General features: G+C 42.9%; 1 protein-coding gene across 2 annotated transcripts in view; it reads left to right on the forward strand.

Annotated features, from left to right (window-relative positions):
• The window catches only part of synj1 (synaptojanin 1), a 50,414-nt gene that overhangs the window by 25,922 nt on the left and 5,372 nt on the right, over window positions 1–19,120 (forward strand). The window contains exons 12-27 of one of the 2 annotated variants that reach the window (XM_080748496.1): window positions 2,625–2,790; window positions 4,754–4,945; window positions 5,086–5,170; window positions 5,460–5,600; window positions 7,335–7,527; window positions 8,181–8,339; window positions 8,668–8,824; window positions 9,194–9,317; window positions 9,668–9,880; window positions 11,077–11,155; window positions 11,846–12,011; window positions 12,228–12,407; window positions 13,936–14,064; window positions 16,624–16,673; window positions 17,163–17,364; window positions 17,948–18,360. In XM_080748496.1, coding sequence (XP_080604622.1) covers window positions 2,625–2,790; window positions 4,754–4,945; window positions 5,086–5,170; window positions 5,460–5,600; window positions 7,335–7,527; window positions 8,181–8,339; window positions 8,668–8,824; window positions 9,194–9,317; window positions 9,668–9,880; window positions 11,077–11,155; window positions 11,846–12,011; window positions 12,228–12,407; window positions 13,936–14,064; window positions 16,624–16,673; window positions 17,163–17,364; window positions 17,948–18,360 — 2,649 coding nt within the window. The remainder of the gene's footprint in view (window positions 1–2,624; window positions 2,791–4,753; window positions 4,946–5,085; window positions 5,171–5,459; window positions 5,601–7,334; window positions 7,528–8,180; window positions 8,340–8,667; window positions 8,825–9,193; window positions 9,318–9,667; window positions 9,881–11,076; window positions 11,156–11,845; window positions 12,012–12,227; window positions 12,408–13,935; window positions 14,065–16,623; window positions 16,674–17,162; window positions 17,365–17,947; window positions 18,361–19,120) is intronic. The other variant, XM_080748497.1, reaches the window with a different exon arrangement.

Genomic DNA, 19,120 nt, shown 5'->3' on the forward strand with positions numbered 1-19,120 from the left:
GGAATCCTACACACACTCGTGTACATATACACATACTAGTTTTGTTCTGATTGGTGATTACTGATTAGTAACCATGTACTATGTCGTACAAATACAGTATATTGAATATGTACCCTACTATGCTTTTAGATTTGCTTCTGTGGGACTGATATGTCAGAGAGTCCTGTTAATAAGCAGAGAAGCAAGTGAGAATTCAAAATCTCTGCATGCCTAGTGGGGATTAATACGCTACAAACCTTGCCATCTAGTCTCCTTTCCAGGGCTGGGTATTGTCTGCAATCTCACGATACAGATCTATCTATTGTGATGTTAAAGATAATATTAAATGGAACACGTTCCTGTGATAAGCACTAAGCACAGACAGCCTTTTAAAATGGGAGTCTGAATAGAGGAGACATTGTTGTTAAATCGATGGTTTTTAATCTTTCACCTTTGGCATCTCGGTAAAACCCATAACACTCTCAAATTATTGGTTTTATTTTCCTTTGATATTTAAAGATCGTCCATGAGGGCATTAATTTCTCTGAGCTCAGTGCTGTGACGCAACTCCCACTGTAAAAGACAACGGAGTCTTATTAACTCAAATTATAGTCTAGTCTTGTATTAAACTCTCAATTAAATCTCCCTGTGTCCCTGCAAGTCACAGGTCCACCTCCATCTCAAAACAAAACACATGCTATCCCTTCTGCAACCCAGATTACCGTATTTACTCTAGTCTTGTGCATAGTATATATTTACTGTATTATGACACCTCCTAGTCATGTTGTCCCCTGGATATTTGATTATCACTGATGCTTAAATCACGACATGATAACACACACACACACACACACACACACACACACACACACACACACACACACACACACACACACACACACACACACACATGCACGCACGCACAAAACTGTCCTATTAATGCATCCACAAGCAAACACCCAGGGACCTAAAAGCCTTTTCACATTCACACTTAACCCTAGTTAAATATTATATTAACAGTTGTGCATGAGTACTTTGCACATTGGTTCTCAAAGTGGGGTTCGGGGACCCCCAGGGGTCCTTGAGGGAGTTCCAGGGGTCCCCAGCTAAATAATGGTTAGGAACCAAATGGATCCTTATTTGTACACTCTCTATTATGGGTCTGTAACTTAGAGAGAGGACAAATGGAACCAAATGTGTCCATTTGTACACTCTCAGAGTTAAATTAACATTGATTTTACAATAGAAATTGGGGTTCCAGAGATAGAAATGCCATTAAATGGGGTCTGTAGCCTATAATGCATTTCAAACTGGGGGGTCCTTGGTGTTAAAGAATCACTGCTAGAGCTGTAAAAAGAAATCTCTTATTGGGGTCCCTGGTGTATCTTAATTTAAAACGGGAGGTCTCCCGGCATTAATAAGTGTCAATTTGGGGGTCCTTGACATGAAAAGGTTTGAGAACCACTGACTTGGCGTGTAGAAGTGTGTATCTCTGTTTCTAAACTGTCACTGTGTGCTGTTTCCTCTCTGCTGTCCTCTGGACTTCTCTCTTCCTGTGTGGTAAGTCAACGAAATAGTACATGCCGTACTTGTGCCGCGCATACGCTTCTGCTGCTGTGTTGATCCCCTGTGGTTGAGGGTATTGTTTGTGTGTGTGTCTGTGTGTGCGCAGACTGCGCACACGCGCGTGTTTTCTGTGTGGGTGCGTGCGCGCTCGCACACACATTGGTACAATCTGTTGCTGCTGATTTGGGTTCTCCTAATGAGGGACAGCCCTGGGAGAAAATGGAAGGTCTCTCTTCTGAAATACTTTAATGCAAAAAAGAAAAAACTCTTGTCAAAGCAAATGGGCATGTCAAAACACTCTCTGTGAAGTACACGTTTATACAAGGTCACTAAGTCATAATCAGTTCCCTTAAAAACAAAAGCAAATCATTATTAGCCATAATGTGATTAACGTGTACATCATTGACAGTGTTAAGCAAGCCAAATTATTTCAGTATTCTGCCAATTTCCTACTACACCATATCAATGATGGAACTTTGATAGAGTGATGAATCAAACAAACAACTCAATGCACCAGAGTCAAGTCACTAGTCTATCACATATTGTGTACTGTATTCATCAGATCTCATGATTGAAATGGGCCAAAAACTGTCAACTTTTACTTCTTTTTCAACTCCTTTGCGCGAACACAAGAACACTTGCCCCAAAACACACTCGCCCCGGGTTTAATCCGGCGATCTTGGAAAGGTCGCCACCGGATAATAGTATTCCTAAACGTAACCTCAGTAAAACCATGTCTAAATCTAACCATATTCCTAAACATAACCTCAGTAAAACTATGCCTAAGCCTAGCCTTATTCCTAATCATAACCTCAGTAAAACTACGGCTAATCCTAAATGTATTCCTAACCTTAACCTCAGTAAAACGATTACAAGAATACAAGAACCGCTGGGGGTGAGCGGTACGTGAAAGAAATGGGGGCGAGTGTGTTTTGGGGCGAGCCTTCCAGTTCCTTTGTGCTCATTTTGTGGGAAAGATGGACTTTTTGTTCCTCCACCTTTTGGATACTTATTGTTCCTCCTCTTTTTGGAGACTTTTTGTTCCTCCAGTACAACTCACTTTTGTTCTCTTCTCTTAGGCGGGGAAGCTAAAAGACGGCGCTCGCTCAGTGACCAGAACAATCCAGAATAACTTCTTTGACAGCTCCAAGCAAGAGGCCATAGACATACTAAGGCTGGGTTCTACGCTCAACAGTGACCTGGCAGACAAAGCCAGGGCTCTGCTCACCACCTCTAGTCTTTACGGTAAATCCCACGCAGCATGGGTGCAGATCTACAAACCCACAGCGCATTACAACACGTGCATTGTTATGAGTTTTTAGATCAGTTAAGTCCGAAATATTGTCCGGAAGTCATTGTCTCCAAGTTTCGTGTGTGTGTGTGTGTGTGTGTGTGTGTGTGTGTGTGTGTGTGTGTGTGTGTGTGTGTGTGTGTGTGTGTGTGTGTGTGTGTGTGTGTGTGTGTGTGTGTGTGTGTGTGTGTGTGTGTGTGTGTGTGTGTGTGTTTATTAAAGCCCTACTTCATCATACAAGTGTTGCACAAAAGTAGTGAAAATAGCAGATCTACAAGATTGCTTGTAGATCATCTATTTACACTTTTTTATAATAATAAAAAAGGAACGGTTTTGGACATACATGGTTTCCACCCGACAACGACGATATATAGGGTTTAAGTGGTTAAAGTAGCATAGTATTGTTAGAAGTAATATAGAGAATGCTCATCCCTTTCTTTTAAATAGCATAGTGTAGCCAGAATTTATATTATAGGGAATGCTGATTACTTACAGACTTGATGGTAATTCCCACACAATTCCCACACAACTTTTTAATAGCATGTGTTATATATGAATAAATATTATTAAATGCTCATCACCTACAATCTTTATGGTAATTCACTGTATGAGTGGAGTTTTAAAATTGCACATAATACAATTTGTATAGTGCATGTTGACCGCCTCCCATTGTATATTCACAATATTATAGCACTTTGAGCTAATATAGTATAGTACAAGTATTATTTGTATTATAGTTAATTTACACTGTGGGATAGAAGGGCTCCCACTCCTGTTTGAAGCGAGAGTTGTAATCTCTTATGAGTCAGCACTCTGTCCTGGATAGATAAATGCTGACTCACCTCTGCAGGCATCATCTGTTTAACACGCCCTTCTCTTCCTTCTTCCTTTTGCTGTCGTTCACAATCTTAGTCACTGAGCCTGTCTTGCAATCAGGTATAGTAAACGGTCCCAACTGACAGATGGCTGTAGTGTTTTCATCCAATGACTTAAGGCTAATTTATGCTTCTTTACTCACAAAAAATAAATTAATTTTTTGTCGAGAGGTGACGAAGCATACATTTGCCTAAAAGTTCCCCCCCATACCAAACTGTGTTCCCTTTTCATGGATGTTTTTTCAGTCAGATATTGAAGTTGTCATTCTCTTCCTGTTCATCCTTTTTGATAGTGTTTCCCTGGTTATGTGCTGTCCCCCTTTCCACACATTAGTTCATTATATTTTTACTTGGTTTTGGTAATGGTTTAATATTTTATTGTCTAACACTTGGGGTAATGCAAGTGTGTTCTGACGTTTACTGCACTACTTGCAGTGTAGTCATAACTATATCATGGCTTTAATTCACAAGTTAAACCATTACCATTGCTTTCATTTTTTTGTTATTGATGTTTTCTTTTTGGACATTTGACACCCAACACCCACCGTTATGTGAATGCTTTCCCATTGGTTTCATTCTGTGTGTTACATGCACACAAACATTTCACATTTGACCCTTTTGTTGTATTTGGATGTGCTCCCATTGGTTTCATTGTGCGTTTTACTCTCCTCTCTAGGCCTGTCAAAATGATCACATAATCACCTAATCGCTATTATTTGAGATAATCAAAATTATTTTTGCATAATTGTTATAATCGTTTCCATGTTGGAAAATGTTCTCTCATTTTCAAACATTTTCCAAAAATAGCAAAGCTCACCACTAGCCGCGATTCAACACATTGTGATCTTGTAAAGCCTAGCATATAGAATGAATATACATTATGTTCCAATGTTCAATGCCAAAAACACAATTTAATTGTTAATCACAATTATTTGTGTGTCATTGAATCGTCAAGTAAAATGTTGCACGCACACACACACACAAGATGGATTCTATCTCTAGTTCCATGCACTCACCCTCCTCCTATCCCCTTATCCTGCAGCCTCTCCCAGAGTGTTGCTAGGAATGTGTCAGAGTCATCGTAGGTACACCCGGCCCAAACAGATCAGGGTGGCTGTTGGCACCTGGAACGTCAACGGTGGAAAACAGTTCCGCAGCATCGCCTTCCGCAACCAGACGCTCAACGACTGGCTGCTAGATGCTCCAAAGAAGGCAGGATACGTTGAGTTCCAGGGTAAGTCACTGTGAAAATGTTTTCCTGTGTGCAGCTTGGATTTGAAAAATATCACCTAAAGCGTCTTGCCACTCATAAATATGTCTGATTCAAACCTTATATATTTGTTTCACTCTTGTTCTCTTTGTATCCCCTCACAGACAGCAAAGCCAATCCCATAGATATCTTTGCCATCGGCTTTGAGGAGATGGTGGAGCTGAATGCAGGGAACATTGTCAATGCCAGGTATGTGTCACAAGTCTTCAACGTGGAAGCTAATTGAAGCTGACTTGAGCATCCAGAGACTCGTATAACTCAATTACAAAAGATATTTTGCCTTAAACGTGTGCAGGAACCAGGAAATAGCCTGTCTCCTCCATGTCTCTTTTCATGTTGTAAGTTGTTTTGACAAATTAAAAGATGACGCATCGCCTTTCCTCAGTCAGGCACTATCAGTCAACATCAGTCAGTCAACATGTCAATATATGATATCATGTTGCCATTCTAATACTCTCTCTGTCTGTGTCTCTCTCAGTACCACCAACCAAAAGCTGTGGGCTGCTGAGCTACAGAAGAATATTTCTCGGGACCATAAGTATGTGCTGCTGGCCTCGGAGCAGCTGGTGGGAGTGTGTCTGTTTGTATTCATCCGCCCACAGCACGCCCCCTACATCAGGTACTAAAAATAACGATGTTTTATTTGTATACTGTGACCCTGGGGTTTCCTCCCGACAATACACACATCTTAGATTCAGGTTGATCTCCAGACATTGGTATTGTTGGGTACAGCAGGTGTACCTTATTAAATTGTAACCCTGTGGGTTGTAATGGTACCTGCTTTTCAGTCATGGCGTGAGATCAGCCCAAAGAAAATATATATATTTTTTCAGACAATTGTGTGTGTTATGAGTACAAGCGCATCCACACAGAACGCCTATATTATGCGGTAATGAAGTTATGCAAAGTGTATTCGGAACAAGGACTATTAATTCACCATGAATACAAATAATTGTCCTGTCAGCAGGGCAGGAATTTCATGGAGGCCATGAAGGCCATGGCCACGGTTGCCCCTCAGTTTGGCCATGTGCCCCTCAAACCAATGGCATGATCTGAGGCCACAGTGGCCTTAATGCCCCAGCTGACTGTACCACTTTCTCCTTTGTCTCTCTCTGGTCTATATGTAGACAGTAGACACCAGTGTCTCTTGTCATGTAGACACCAGTGTCTTTTGTTGAGATTCTGAATTCTTAACCCACCCGAGTCCCCATCTTTAAACCAATCCAGTGAGTTGATTGGTGCAATTCTGAGCATGGAACAGATTGTTAATACCATCATTTATCTATTTCACTGCAGATTAGGTTATCATCCCTAACCCTTAAATCAACAATGTATTCAATTGACTAAAACGTGTTTTTTTATGGCCTTCCTGCCCTGGCATTAGGCTTTTGTGCCCTAAAAATCACACCCGTGTGAAGTGGAGCTGTGTGTGTGTGTGTGTGTGTGTGTGTGTGTGTGTGTGTGTGTGTGTGTGTGTGTGTGTGTGTGTGTGTGTGTGTGTGTGTGTGTGTGTGTGTGTGTGTGTGTGGATCATGTGTACCGATTTTTGTGACATTTGAAGAAAATATGTAGGAAAAGGAGCAAAAAGTGTGTTTTGGAGAAAATTCAAGATGGCGGAAAATCTATCATGGCGCAAATGGGCGTGGCCTATATGGGGAGATGCGTCATGACCCAAGGAATCCAGGGAAAAAATATTTTTAATTTTCCGACCTACGGTTCAAGAGTTACAGGCCAAAACGTAAAGTGGGGTGTTATGGCGCCACCATGCGGCCAAATGACACAATTATTTTTTATTTAATCCTTGAAATCATTATGAACCTCCTCTCCAAGTCTTGAAACTCTAGCCCCTATGGTTTGCGAGAGACAAATAATTGAATGTGAGTTTTTGCGATTCCCATTATAAGTCAATGGGGAAAATTAATTCACTAATAAATTAATATCAATTAAACTATTGAACCTTTCTCTTAGCAAGTTACTAGCCCACGATTCCCGAGTAAGCCGGTCGATTTGACATATGGCGCGAGTGTGTGGTGGCAAAACTGTGGGACTAGTAGCGTGCCGAAGTTTAGGAAGTTCAGGCTACATACAGACACACACACAGACAGACCCACACGGCCACGTATAGGGAGCCTGTGCTTCACACAGCTCCAAAAATAAACACCAAAGCCAAGTGGCCTTGCCCCTAAAATGACGAGATTCCAGGCCTGCCTGTCACTCTCCCTTTTATGTTGAAAAGTATTTTCCAAATGCCTCTTGAGGGTTGTAGAAGGTACAGATAAAAGTCAGCAATATACTGCAAATGTACAAAACTGCACTATATCTCTGTGTATGTGTGTGTGTGTGTGTGTGGCAGGGATGTTGCTGTGGATGTGGTAAAAACTGGAATGGGCGGGGCTACAGGCAACAAAGGAGGCGTGGCCATTCGACTGTTGTTCCATACCACCAGCATTTGTTTCCTCTGCTCTCACTTCGCTGCCGGACAATCTCAAGTCAAGGAGAGGAATGACGACTACAATGAGATCACCCGCAGACTCACCTTCCCCATGGTAAGCAGAACTGACAGGAATTAATGAAAGATTTTAACACATACTTTTAAGAAGTGCTCTTCAGTATTCACCCATCGTAAAATGATGAACCAGGCAACGAGAGCAAAACACTGATATGGTTTGTTCATAGTTGTGTGGGTCTTTTTTGAATAACTGAAAACTGAAAATCTGCATGCGACCATGTTTTATAAATCTTTCTGAAACATTTTATACTATAAAAAAAAGAAGCTGATTGTTGTAATGTTGATCAGGATTATTTCAATTGTAATATATTCATGGGTTAAAGTAATTTTGATTCCATACAAGCCAGCGTGTCATCTTTGAAAACATAAAAAAAGTATTTTTCGGCTATTTTCGGCTATTAGTTATTTTAAGATTAAAGAGTATTTGAAGTGGTCAAACTAGCAATAGAATACATGTTTAGAAGCATCTTCCATAATAATAAAGGTTAATAAAACAGTATATAGACCAACAACAAAATAGATTTAGCATGATAATACCCTTAGATCTAGCATGATAACACCCTTAAACATCATAACATTTTCAGTCATGAGATGAGATTTTATTTAGCTTTATTCCATGTATTTTTATTGGCGATTTATCAAGCAGCACCAGTGGACACTGGCTCAATGTTGTCTTCTGTCTGCTCACAGGGTCGTCTGCTGGACTCTCATGATTACGTGTTCTGGTGTGGAGACTTCAACTATCGCATCAGCCAACCCAACGAAGAGGTGAAAGAGCTCATCAAACAACAGGACTGGGATGCCCTGACCCAGGGAGACCAGTTAGTGGAACAGAAGAATGCTGGACTGGTATGTCTGAGACACACAGAAACACACGCACGCACGCACGCATGCACGCATGCACGCACACACACACACACACACACGCACACACGCACATGCACACGCACACAGAGTCCGATGTGTTTTGTAGTAACACCACCTTCACTTGACTACCAACAACAGTGAACTAAACAGTACAGGCCTCCCATATTGTTGTGTAACAGGACATACTACTGTATGTGAACATACTGTACCACTAGGATGTGGCAACTTAGTCCATCAGGGTCCATCCTACATTTTTGGTCAAGATTTGAGCTGATTTTAATATTGCCTGCCTCCCGTTTTGTCTCCCCAGGTCTTCAAAGGGTACATTGAAGGGAAGCTGGACTTTGCCCCCACCTATAAGTACGACTTGTTCTCAGAGGACTATGACACCAGTGAGAAGTGTCGGACCCCGGCCTGGACGGACCGCGTGCTCTGGAAGAGGAGGAAGTGGAACTTTGACAAGACCGGTGAGGCTGCAATTCATCTGTTGATCACGTAACCGTTAAACATCATGAATTAAATTCCCATCTTCATATCTGTGCTGCGTGTCCCTCTTAACACCCTCACTTTGCCAACCGAGTAAGATCACATAACTTATAAATAAGGCTGTTGTCCTCATCATAGTTGATTGAATCTGACCTGATGCACATGTCTGTCCCTCATTGTATCTGTTTGAAATAAAGCATAGGATGCAAAACATTAATGTTAGTGGGCACGTACACATTATATGCACTTAAACCACTTTTCCACTCAGGATGAAGAAAAAGTTGCCTGAGCGTACATGGCCTCACCTTAACCTGTCTTATCTCGTCTGCATATATCTGTGCATTTGACAGCTGAGGAGATGGAGATGAATGTAGTTGGGGTCGCTCCTGAGAGCGAGGACCAAGATGAATGGCCCTGGACCCCTGGCACCCTGAAGTACTACGGCAGAGCCGAACTCAAGACTTCAGATCATAGGTACAGTACAGTAAACTGGATTGAAGCTGACCCCAAAGTTACAGAACACCGGACAGAATACAAGCCAGTTAGACCTGGCTAAGTAGTCCCATTATCTGTTCACATACAGCAACAACAAATACTGTATATTTCACTTAAATATATATTTTCATTATTTCTACTGCATGTGTGTAAGAAAACATATTTTAGGGGACCACAATATAGTGGTGCACATTGAGAACGTATATCCAAGGTCCGAAAATTATGTGTTTTTTTATATACCGGTAGTTGAAACATTTTAAATATATGTTTACAGTATAGACAGGACCACCAGACTAATGTTGCACCATTGTCTCCGTTGCTGTCCCCAGGCCTGTGGTGGCCATCCTAGACGTGGACATCCTGGAGGTTGACCCCGAGGCCAGGCACCAGGTGTATAAGGACGTCATCGCCCACCAGGGGCCTCCAGACGGAACCATCCTGGTGTCCCTCTGTTCCTCCGGGCCTGATGACTTCTTTGATGACGCGCTCATCGACGAGCTGCTAGACAAGTTCACAGAATTCGGAGAGGTCATTCTCATCAGGTGAGCGTCATCTTTGAGCATTATGAAAAATAAAATGTTATTTAAATCTAAAAGCGACTAGATCAGGGGTCTTCAACGTTTTCAGGCCAAGGACCCCTTAGTTGAGAGAGAGATGAAGCAGGGACCCCCACAACCTTTTCATAGATTCCATATAGTTTAATCGTTTGACAGCACAATCATCAGTGTATTTTGGATTCATGTCAATTTGTGTTTTCAGATATTTAACCACTTGAACAATACTTAATAAACTTGACCTTTCACTCTGTACATAGTCTGCTCTTTTTCCCCTCTACACCAAAGCTCTTTGCCGAAAATGGCCAATCTACAAGCTCACAACGCGAGGCGTTGTGAGCTTGTAGATCTGCTATTTTTGGCTAATGTTCTCAGAATATGGACACTAGGGTTCAAGTGGTTAATATAAAAAAGGAGAAAAAAAGTTTCTACCACTGAAAGATTTGCAGGACCCCCTGTAGTAACTCTGAGGACCTCCTAGGGGTACCGGACCAACTGTTGAAGACCCCTGGACTAGATGACATTTCTACTGTGTCGCTACCATAACAATAACCTGGACATACAGTACTGTATGCAGAAAATGCTTTGAAACTTTTACTCTGTGGTCCAAGTGCTGGAATACAGTGTAAGTGCCAATCAGATAATTCTGTCATGGCCAAAGAATATGCAAAATAATAAATAAACATTGTGAAAAGAAACGATACAGAAAAGAAAAGCTGAATGGTTTTGTTTTAAAAGATGGTGACAGTGACGTCTTGGCAGCAAAGGGGAAATAGTTTGATGGCGAGTTGCATGTAAACAACACAAGCAAGGAGTCTGTCACAGACGGTCATTGGAATAACTTTCAAAACAGTGGAAATGTTACATTCTTTTGTTTGTGTTATTTGAGTGAGTGCTCTTTAAGCCATAACGAGAGTTCTATATCAGGAGATAATGATACTGGTTTTCTACAGTTATAGGCATGACACAGAAGATCAGCATACAAGTGATTTATCTCATGGTATAGCATGGCCGGTCCTAGAGTATTATGATAAGAACTCAAAATAGGGGGATGTGTGTGGATTGCTGCTATCGTATTGGCACCCATGAAGTGAGGTGTAATGTTCATCAAACTGTATCATGATGTCATATTGCCCATGCCCAACACCATTCGAAACCTCGCTCATTGACTCTTGTCTTTTCAGGTTTGTTGAGGAGAAGATGTGGGTGACATTCCTGGAGGGCTACTCTGCCCTGGCAGCTCTCACCCTCAGCGCCTCCACCGTGAGTCACAGACAATACTTTGTAATTTTCTATTCTGATCGTGGCCTTGTAAACATGACCTTAGATCAACAGCCACTGGTTGAACCACCTGCACATTTACAGTATCATGTGTTTGCCATTCATCTTTAGAATAGATAGTATGTGCATGACATCATCAATCATCATACCCGGAAGTTATGCGGGAACGCCTACTGAGTGGAAAAAACTACTTTCTGGCCTTGACAGCCATAGACATATAGAGGTAGACGCCTCCTCCGGTGTCAAATATACTGCAGGGGGCAGAGTGCCTTCCACAGTTCCAGCTTGCCAGTCCTCTTTTACCAACGTCCAGAGCCGGAGGAGGCGTCTACCTTTATAGGTCTATGTTGACAGCCCATACATCCAAACAGAAAAGTCCTATCTGATTGCATTAAACAACGTTAAACTCACTTTGCCCCTCACTTACGCATACCCTCTTTTGAAAGTGCATATCAAGGTAGTGAATGTATAATGGATAAGGCTTCAAACTTTGAAGTGGCAGCCTTTTCGAGTAAACATAGTGGTTCTTATTCTTTCTGCCCCTCCACCCCACAACCTCTCTCTCTTTCTCTCTCTCTCTCTCTCTCTCTCTCTCTCTCTCTCTCTCTCTCTCTCTCTCTCTACATATGTCTTTGTCTTTAATCTCTCTCGCTCTCTGGTTTTGTACTGTAGGTCCTTGGTAAGGTGATAGATGTCCGTCTGAAGAGTCCTGGGTGGGCAAAGAGCCTGGAGGAAGAAATGAGCAGGGAGAGGATCTGTGGCAGCATCCCCACCTCAGTCAGCTCCACCCTGCTTGCCGAGGACACAGACATGGGTGATGACGACTACGATATGGAAGGTGAAGTGACATAGTCTGGTTTCTACCTGACGGCAGAGATATTTAGAATGTCTTGTATTATTGGTCTAATTCAGGTCAGGAAACAGCCTTTTCTTCTGTCCACTGGCCAAAAATGGCTCAAGGATTCCACTATTTCAACTCCATTTTAATATCCATCTTTATCATCTCATGCGTCTGTCGTACACATACACGTTCTCCACACATCTCCTGCACCAGGTGATGTGGATGAGGAGGTGGAGGAGATTCTGCCCCAACACCTGATGCCTGGAGCCGGCTCTGATCTTGGATCCTCCCCCCTCCCCTCTCCGGGGACCAGCCCTTGCCCCTCCCCTACACATGGAGAACCCTCAGCCCTCAACAGACCCAGCCGGGGACCGCAACCCTCCCGACCACAAGGTAGCATCATGCTTTATTACACACACAAACATAATTGAACATTTGATGTCCTAATTTTCTCAAAGCACAGTACTGTAATCCTCTCAAACGAGTCTCCCACACTAGTGGGAGAAATATGTGAAAAAGGTGTTCACTTCCGGCAGAAAGCGTGAAAATTTGCACCTAGGGGTATTTTTGTGCGCTGAATTCAAAAATTGACGGTCCCAAGCACTTTTCTCAAATTCACTTTTCTCTCATTCACTTACCATAGGGTTAGGGTTAGGAAAAAAAGACCCCCCAAAAATCTTCTTTAAGTAGCATGTGAGGGGTCTATCTAGGGGGTTTTCATGATTCTGAATCCATTCCAAGCATTTGTTTTGCACAAAAAACATTCCTTGGGGAAGAAATGGACCCCACAAACTATGGTTTAGTGATGAGTCATCACTTTTCAAAGTTTTGTTGTGTCCATTTCTCGGAAAGGAATGTTTTTCGTGCAAAACAAATGCTTGCAATGGATTCAGAATCCCGAAAAACACCTAGTTTGACCCCTCACATGCTACTTGAAGAAGATTCTTTGGGGGGTCTTTTTTCCATAGTATGGTAAGTGAATGAGAGCCACCAGATCCCATGGGAAAAGTGCTTGGGACCGTCAATTTTTGAATTCAGCGCACAAAAATACCCCTAGGTGCAAATTTTCACGCTTTCTGCCGGAAGTGAACACATTAGCCTATTTTTGTTACATATTTCTCCCACTACACCTCCTTTTGGGGAATCTAAACTCTAATTTTGCTTTCTTCATCATAATGCATGGCAGGAGGTTTAAGCCCATCACCAATTAGAAAAGCAGGTGATGATGCAGGTAACGTGTGGGTGTGGTGGTTTGCTCTATATACTACTTGACATTAGTGATTTGTAGCTGTAGTTAGCTGTTGTAGTGTTTTTTAATGGTGTGTGGTGTTGAAACATTTATTCATTATGTACAGAACTGCCAAAGTACCAGGGAGGCACTGATGCTGACACAGCAGCATTAAGACGAATGTTGAGAGACTAAAGAAAGCAAACTGCTCTCAAAATATTTGTCTCAATGTTGTGTCAGCTTTTAAACTAACTTATTCTGGGCATGTCACAAGAGGCAAACATCTACAACACGTTGTGAGCTCGTAAATCATAATAGATAATATGAATCAAGTTATGTAATGCCGGTCACGCTCATATGGGCATGCCAAGCCAGTGCTTACCTGCAAAATGGATCATGGGAGTTGTAGGACACAGAGAATGCCTGAAATAGACAGTTGAAAGTGAAAATGTCTCTGGCATTATGGCTCGCATCATAAATCTTGACGACTCTGTAGACTACAATAATTATCAGTCAGAGTGGAAAATAACAATCCTACATGGGGTGAATTTGCAAACATTCTCTCTGTGTATGACCTTGACAATCCTTCATTGGTGTGGACAGACAGGCACACCAATGTATGATTTTACTCGGTTTCAGAATCTAAAACAGTACTTGTTTAACTAATCTGCTACATGCTCCCTTCCCTCATAGGACCTCCTATTGACTTCCAGCCCGGTGCACCACCGGTAGCGGGCATGGAGCCCAAACGCCCGCCTCCCCCACGCCCCGGCGCCCCACCAGCCAGACCTGCACCCCCCCAGCGCCCCCCGCCTCCTTCAGGTATGGCAGGCGATCACCCTCTCCCCTCTGAACACATCGCCAGTGTCTCCCTTTTCTAAATGTGTCCTACTCTGCCGAAATCACTCGGCTGGTGCTGAAAAGTTTAGCTATATGCACTCTATAAGATTGCTATTATTGCGCTTATCGATTCGACAGGTGATAAATATACATTGAAGCTGATATTCTTAACTGAGATAAAGCCATGCACTTGTAGACAGACTTAACATTGGTACCTTAATGTCACTCCATCCCATCATACTCTACCTGAAGGAGGGGGGAGTCCTCTAACAGGTAGAAAGGACACGGGAGGTAATGTGATCGTTGTCAACATTATGCATGTGTGTGCACTTGGCTGATGTATGGTTTGCTTACACATGTAACTGTAGCATGTGCCAGTAGGAGATGCTATTTCCCACAGAAATATTTATTTGAAAGGAATGCTATAGAGCAGTGAAGTTTGATGTCATTTACCCATCCTACCTGGTTCACGTTTCCCCCCCCCCCCCCATTCTGAATTCCCATAGAGCTTTTTCATATCGCGTCATATAAGAACTGTGTTTCAAACGCAAACAAATGATCTCTGATCAACTGATGGTGAGAAAATGCTAATGTTACATTTTCGCTAGAAAAAGGCTTCATCAAATATGAGTGAATGACTATCATAAACCATACAGAGCCACCCCACCTCCCCGACAATATCGCGCAGACCGTTTGTTTATTTTTGGACCACAATGCACGATTCTAAGATGACCCAATGTTATTCTCCATAGAGAAATTACTTCCGTGAACCGGGGGATGAGCGAGTCACGTCATGACTTCACTGCTCTATATGGCTGTAAACAGCAAACCCAAGTCCGGCTGGCTAATGGGTTTTGCTTTTTGCTTTTAGGTCACATAAAAACCATGACTGAAGCTCAATAAAAAAGTTGCTATTTCTCATTCTAAAATCTACTGATTTCTGTGCACTGGCAACATTTGACAGGCATGAGCTCCAATGAAATGTAATTTCCAGCTGAGCAGCACCTTTAAGTTATTTCTAGAGTTAGAGCCACAAGTGCGTGACATCATCTTTACGTTCTACGAATCCAAGTATGCCTCTTGTCTCAAAATGAAGGACAAGCCGGATCTCCTTTTAGTTGACCGTGTACCAGTAATTTGTACAAAGTATAAATCGGGCTTAATGGTTCAGCTCCGACCGTATAGTAGTCAAATCCAGGTTGGTGATCAGTGTTCGACACTATGTCAACTCCTGCCCCACTCCCTCGCTCTCCTGTCTCTTCATCAGTGATTCCCCAACCTTTTAGCTCAAGACCCAAAAGAGAAAGTAGACGTTTGACCGGGACCCAAACTAGTGAAAATAGCAGATCTACAAGCTTGCAACGTGTCGCTTCACGTGTGAGCTTGTAGATCAGCTATTTTCACTACTTTTTTAACATTTGTTTTCTTAATTTATGGAATTTCATTGATTTTTGTTTGATTTTTTTCATGAAATTACTGAAAGAAATCATATAATTTTGTTTTTAATTCATGAATGGGAAAGAATAGCTCTTTTGGGAATGTTTGTTGAAAATATTTTAAAATAATAAAATGTATATTTTAAATGTTGGGAAAAAACAAACAAAGGGACCCATAAAATGGCGGGACCCACAAATGGGTCCCGCCAGAAATGCCCACAAACATAATATCAGTGTATCTATCATAAAGTAGTTCATGAATGCTTTGCTGTCCCATTACCATAGCATCGTAGCTGCCGTGCTGTCACTTTGGTCTTACAGCAAATTATTCAAATAGAATGTGGTTTATTTTGTGCTGCGAAGGACCAAAAAGCCCCGCCCTCTCCCGAGCAGACAGTGCAGGTGAGTACCAGTAGCACCAGCCTCATTTGTCAGTACTGTAAACTGAACTGTACGGCAGTCAGTGTACAGACCAAATGTGACTGAAACCTGAAGCCTTCGCAGCAAATCTGCCATCCCTATTTTAGGCATGTAAAAATATATACAGTATATAGATAGGTAGGTACAGTAGGTAGGATCGGTATATGTTTTGTGTGTGTGTGTTACATAATTGTGCAATGCATGCATGCATTGTGTGTGTGTGTGTGTGTGTGTGTGTGTGTGTGTGTGTGTGTGTGTGTGTGTGTGTGTGTGTGTGTGTGTGTGTGTGTGTGTGTGTGTGTGTGTGTGTGTGTGTGTGTGTGTGTGTGTGTGTGTGTGTGTGTGTGTGTGGGGGGGGTCTTGAAGAACAAGTTCTGCTTATTTTCTAGAGCTCTCCTTCGGTCCAGGAATGGATGAGTCATTGTTAATAATGCAGCCAGCTGGGCTGCCTGGGGGCTCAGCCAGTGCACGGACCAGATGCACCTATGAGTCATTATGACCCCAGTTGGAATCTGACTCTTCTCCCTCACCTCTACACTCTACTATCCAATAAAACAACAAGACACACTAGGTTGTGTTTCTGTGAGAAACACGAGAATGGTCTCGTATGTATCGAAATGTGGGGACTTCTTATTTTATGAGCGTGATTAATTGGGCTGATGTCTTTCATGAATCTTTGTTGCAGGTCGCGGCCAATCAGCTGCAGGTGCTGGACCCGGGGCCGTTCCCAGACCGGTGAGCTTACATTGTTTTATTACCGTTCATGTCTAAATTTGAGACGCATACGTTTTCCCTGTTTCTCGTCTTAGTAGATTCAACGTTTTTTTCTTGTCATACAGCAAACACTACTCCCTGGATTGTGTTGTTTTCTCAACTGTCCTGATGAGTTAATTTCCATGGTTGATCTATGTAGAAGTTAGTCTCATGTCTCAGAGAAAGTACAATCTCTACTCCGAGTTCCTATTAGTCATCGCCCTTAACTTACGTACAGTTTGCTATTGATTGATTGATTTGCTATTCTGATAGGAGATCAGAAGCCAGGCAGGTCCAACATATTCCTGTATCCAAAGTGAAATTATGGTCATGTGTAATTATTTCTGAAAGGCTTAAAAAAGAAAAGAACAAACAAAATAACTTAAAAAATACATACTAACCACAATGACAAACAGCATGTACCTCACCGAAAGTGGAAGTCTATATTAATGTCTTATCTTTGTCTTACAGAATATCCCTCCTCGAGCCGGGGTGATCAGTATGCCCCCCCAGTCTCGCCCACCGCTCCCCGGGCCCTCCCATCCCGGGGCCTCCCATCCCGGGGCCCCGCGGCCAGCTCCAGAGGTGCATCCCGGGGCCCCGCGACCCGTTCCTGACACCCACCCTGGAGCTCCACGACCAGCTGTGGGCAAACCCCCTGACCTGCCTCTGGGTGAGCACATACACACATACTGTGCACATACTGTGCACACACGCACACACACACACACACCACACACACACACACACACACACACACACACACACACACACACACACACACACACACACACACACCACAGACTGGTATAGTAGCTAATAGTCATACTGAGCCAGCTTGTAGAAAGGCTTTATTGTTAGCAGTTTGTCTATGTTTAATGATGAAACTAAGAAGGATTGCAGCAAATCCGCAGGCGGACGTCTGGAGCTCTTCCTGCAGTGGGAAATCCCCCCCAAAAAAAAGTTCCATCAAAAAAATTGAAAAAGGAGCCCAGCCACCAGAACAAGTTATTTATCAAAAAAAAAAAAAAAAAAAAAAAAAAAAAAATATATATATATATATATATATATATATATATATATATACCTGTATATATAATAGAGATAATTGTTTAATAACACACTGTATCAACCTTAGCAATACTGTATAATATATTTGTAAAAATGTCCACTTTAAAGGTACCATAAGAATGATTCCACAAATGTCAGGATAAACAACCCAGTACCTGTGTTGTGTTGTTGTGTTCTCTGTACAGGTCCTCCACCGTCTGGCCCCCCTCCCTCTGCACCTCCTCCAGGATCTGGACCTCCAACTCCCATGGGCCAAGCGTCTGTCAGACCCCAGGTCCCGTCACCCATGCAGGCCCCCATGCAGCCCCAGCAGGCCCCCATGCAGCCCCAGCAGGCCCCCATGCAGCCGCAGCAGGCTCCCATGCAGCCCCAGCCCACCCCCTCCGTCCAGTCCCAGCTGCCACCGCCCATGCTGCCCAACTTTGCCACCCCCCTCCAACCACAGCCGGCCGCCGCCGCTGCCCCAACTCCCTCCGCGCCTGCTGCTACTTCTGTGCCCCCACAGGGCCTGGCCTCCCCTAAACCTCCCCCCCGCTCCCGTTCCTCCCATGCCCTTCCCCCCGACGCTGCCAAATCCGAGACGGCACCAGTCGCAGAGGTTGGTGCCACCGCTCACGTTCTGTCTCCAGCTGTTGAAGCCTACAGCGATAGTGAATGTTATGCCTGATTTATATTGGTTGTGCGTCATGCCGTGCATCAAAGATGGCAGATTGCATGCCGCATTGTGAGCTGGTAGATCTGCGATGTGCAATACTGGTGCATAACTAACTATGAATCAGGCCTTAGAATACAGATCCATGTAGATTCAGAACACACTTAACTTTGGTTCTTGCCAAGTCGTACTCTAATTATTCATACTCACATAGTTTTTCCTCTTTGTTTTTAAGACAATCAATTAACCATGAAATGTAATGGGGTGTATCATATGTAAAGTATTAGGAGGTAGAGAGACGGTCTGATAGGAAGCATGTCTCTCTCTCTCTCATCTTCTACCCCTTTATCTGGCATCAGACCAGTCTATAGCTATCTGTGTTATTCTTTCTGCTGCTTCTGTGTCTCTGATGCATTTGTCTCTCCCTCACAAGCCGGAGAAGCCCTCAGGGTGACAGGTATTTTATTTATTTACCAAAAAAAACAGTTATCTTTCTCTCCCTCTCCATAGCACCGATGTATGACCCACTCTCATTCATACATGACTCCCATTAACCTCTGCCCACTCCTGCTTTCCCATGTTTACAGTTGATTTATCCTCCTTTCTACTTGTCTCTGTTCCTCTCTACTTGGATGTCATTAGTCCATTGCACGCCTGTTAATGGTGTGTTGTTTTGTGCTAGGCTCATGAAATGGTGTATTATTCA

The sequence above is a fragment of the Nannobrachium achirus genome (genome assembly GCF_963921795.1).
Source record: "Nannobrachium achirus genome assembly, chromosome: 19".
Taxonomy (NCBI): domain Eukaryota; kingdom Metazoa; phylum Chordata; class Actinopteri; order Myctophiformes; family Myctophidae; genus Nannobrachium; species Nannobrachium achirus.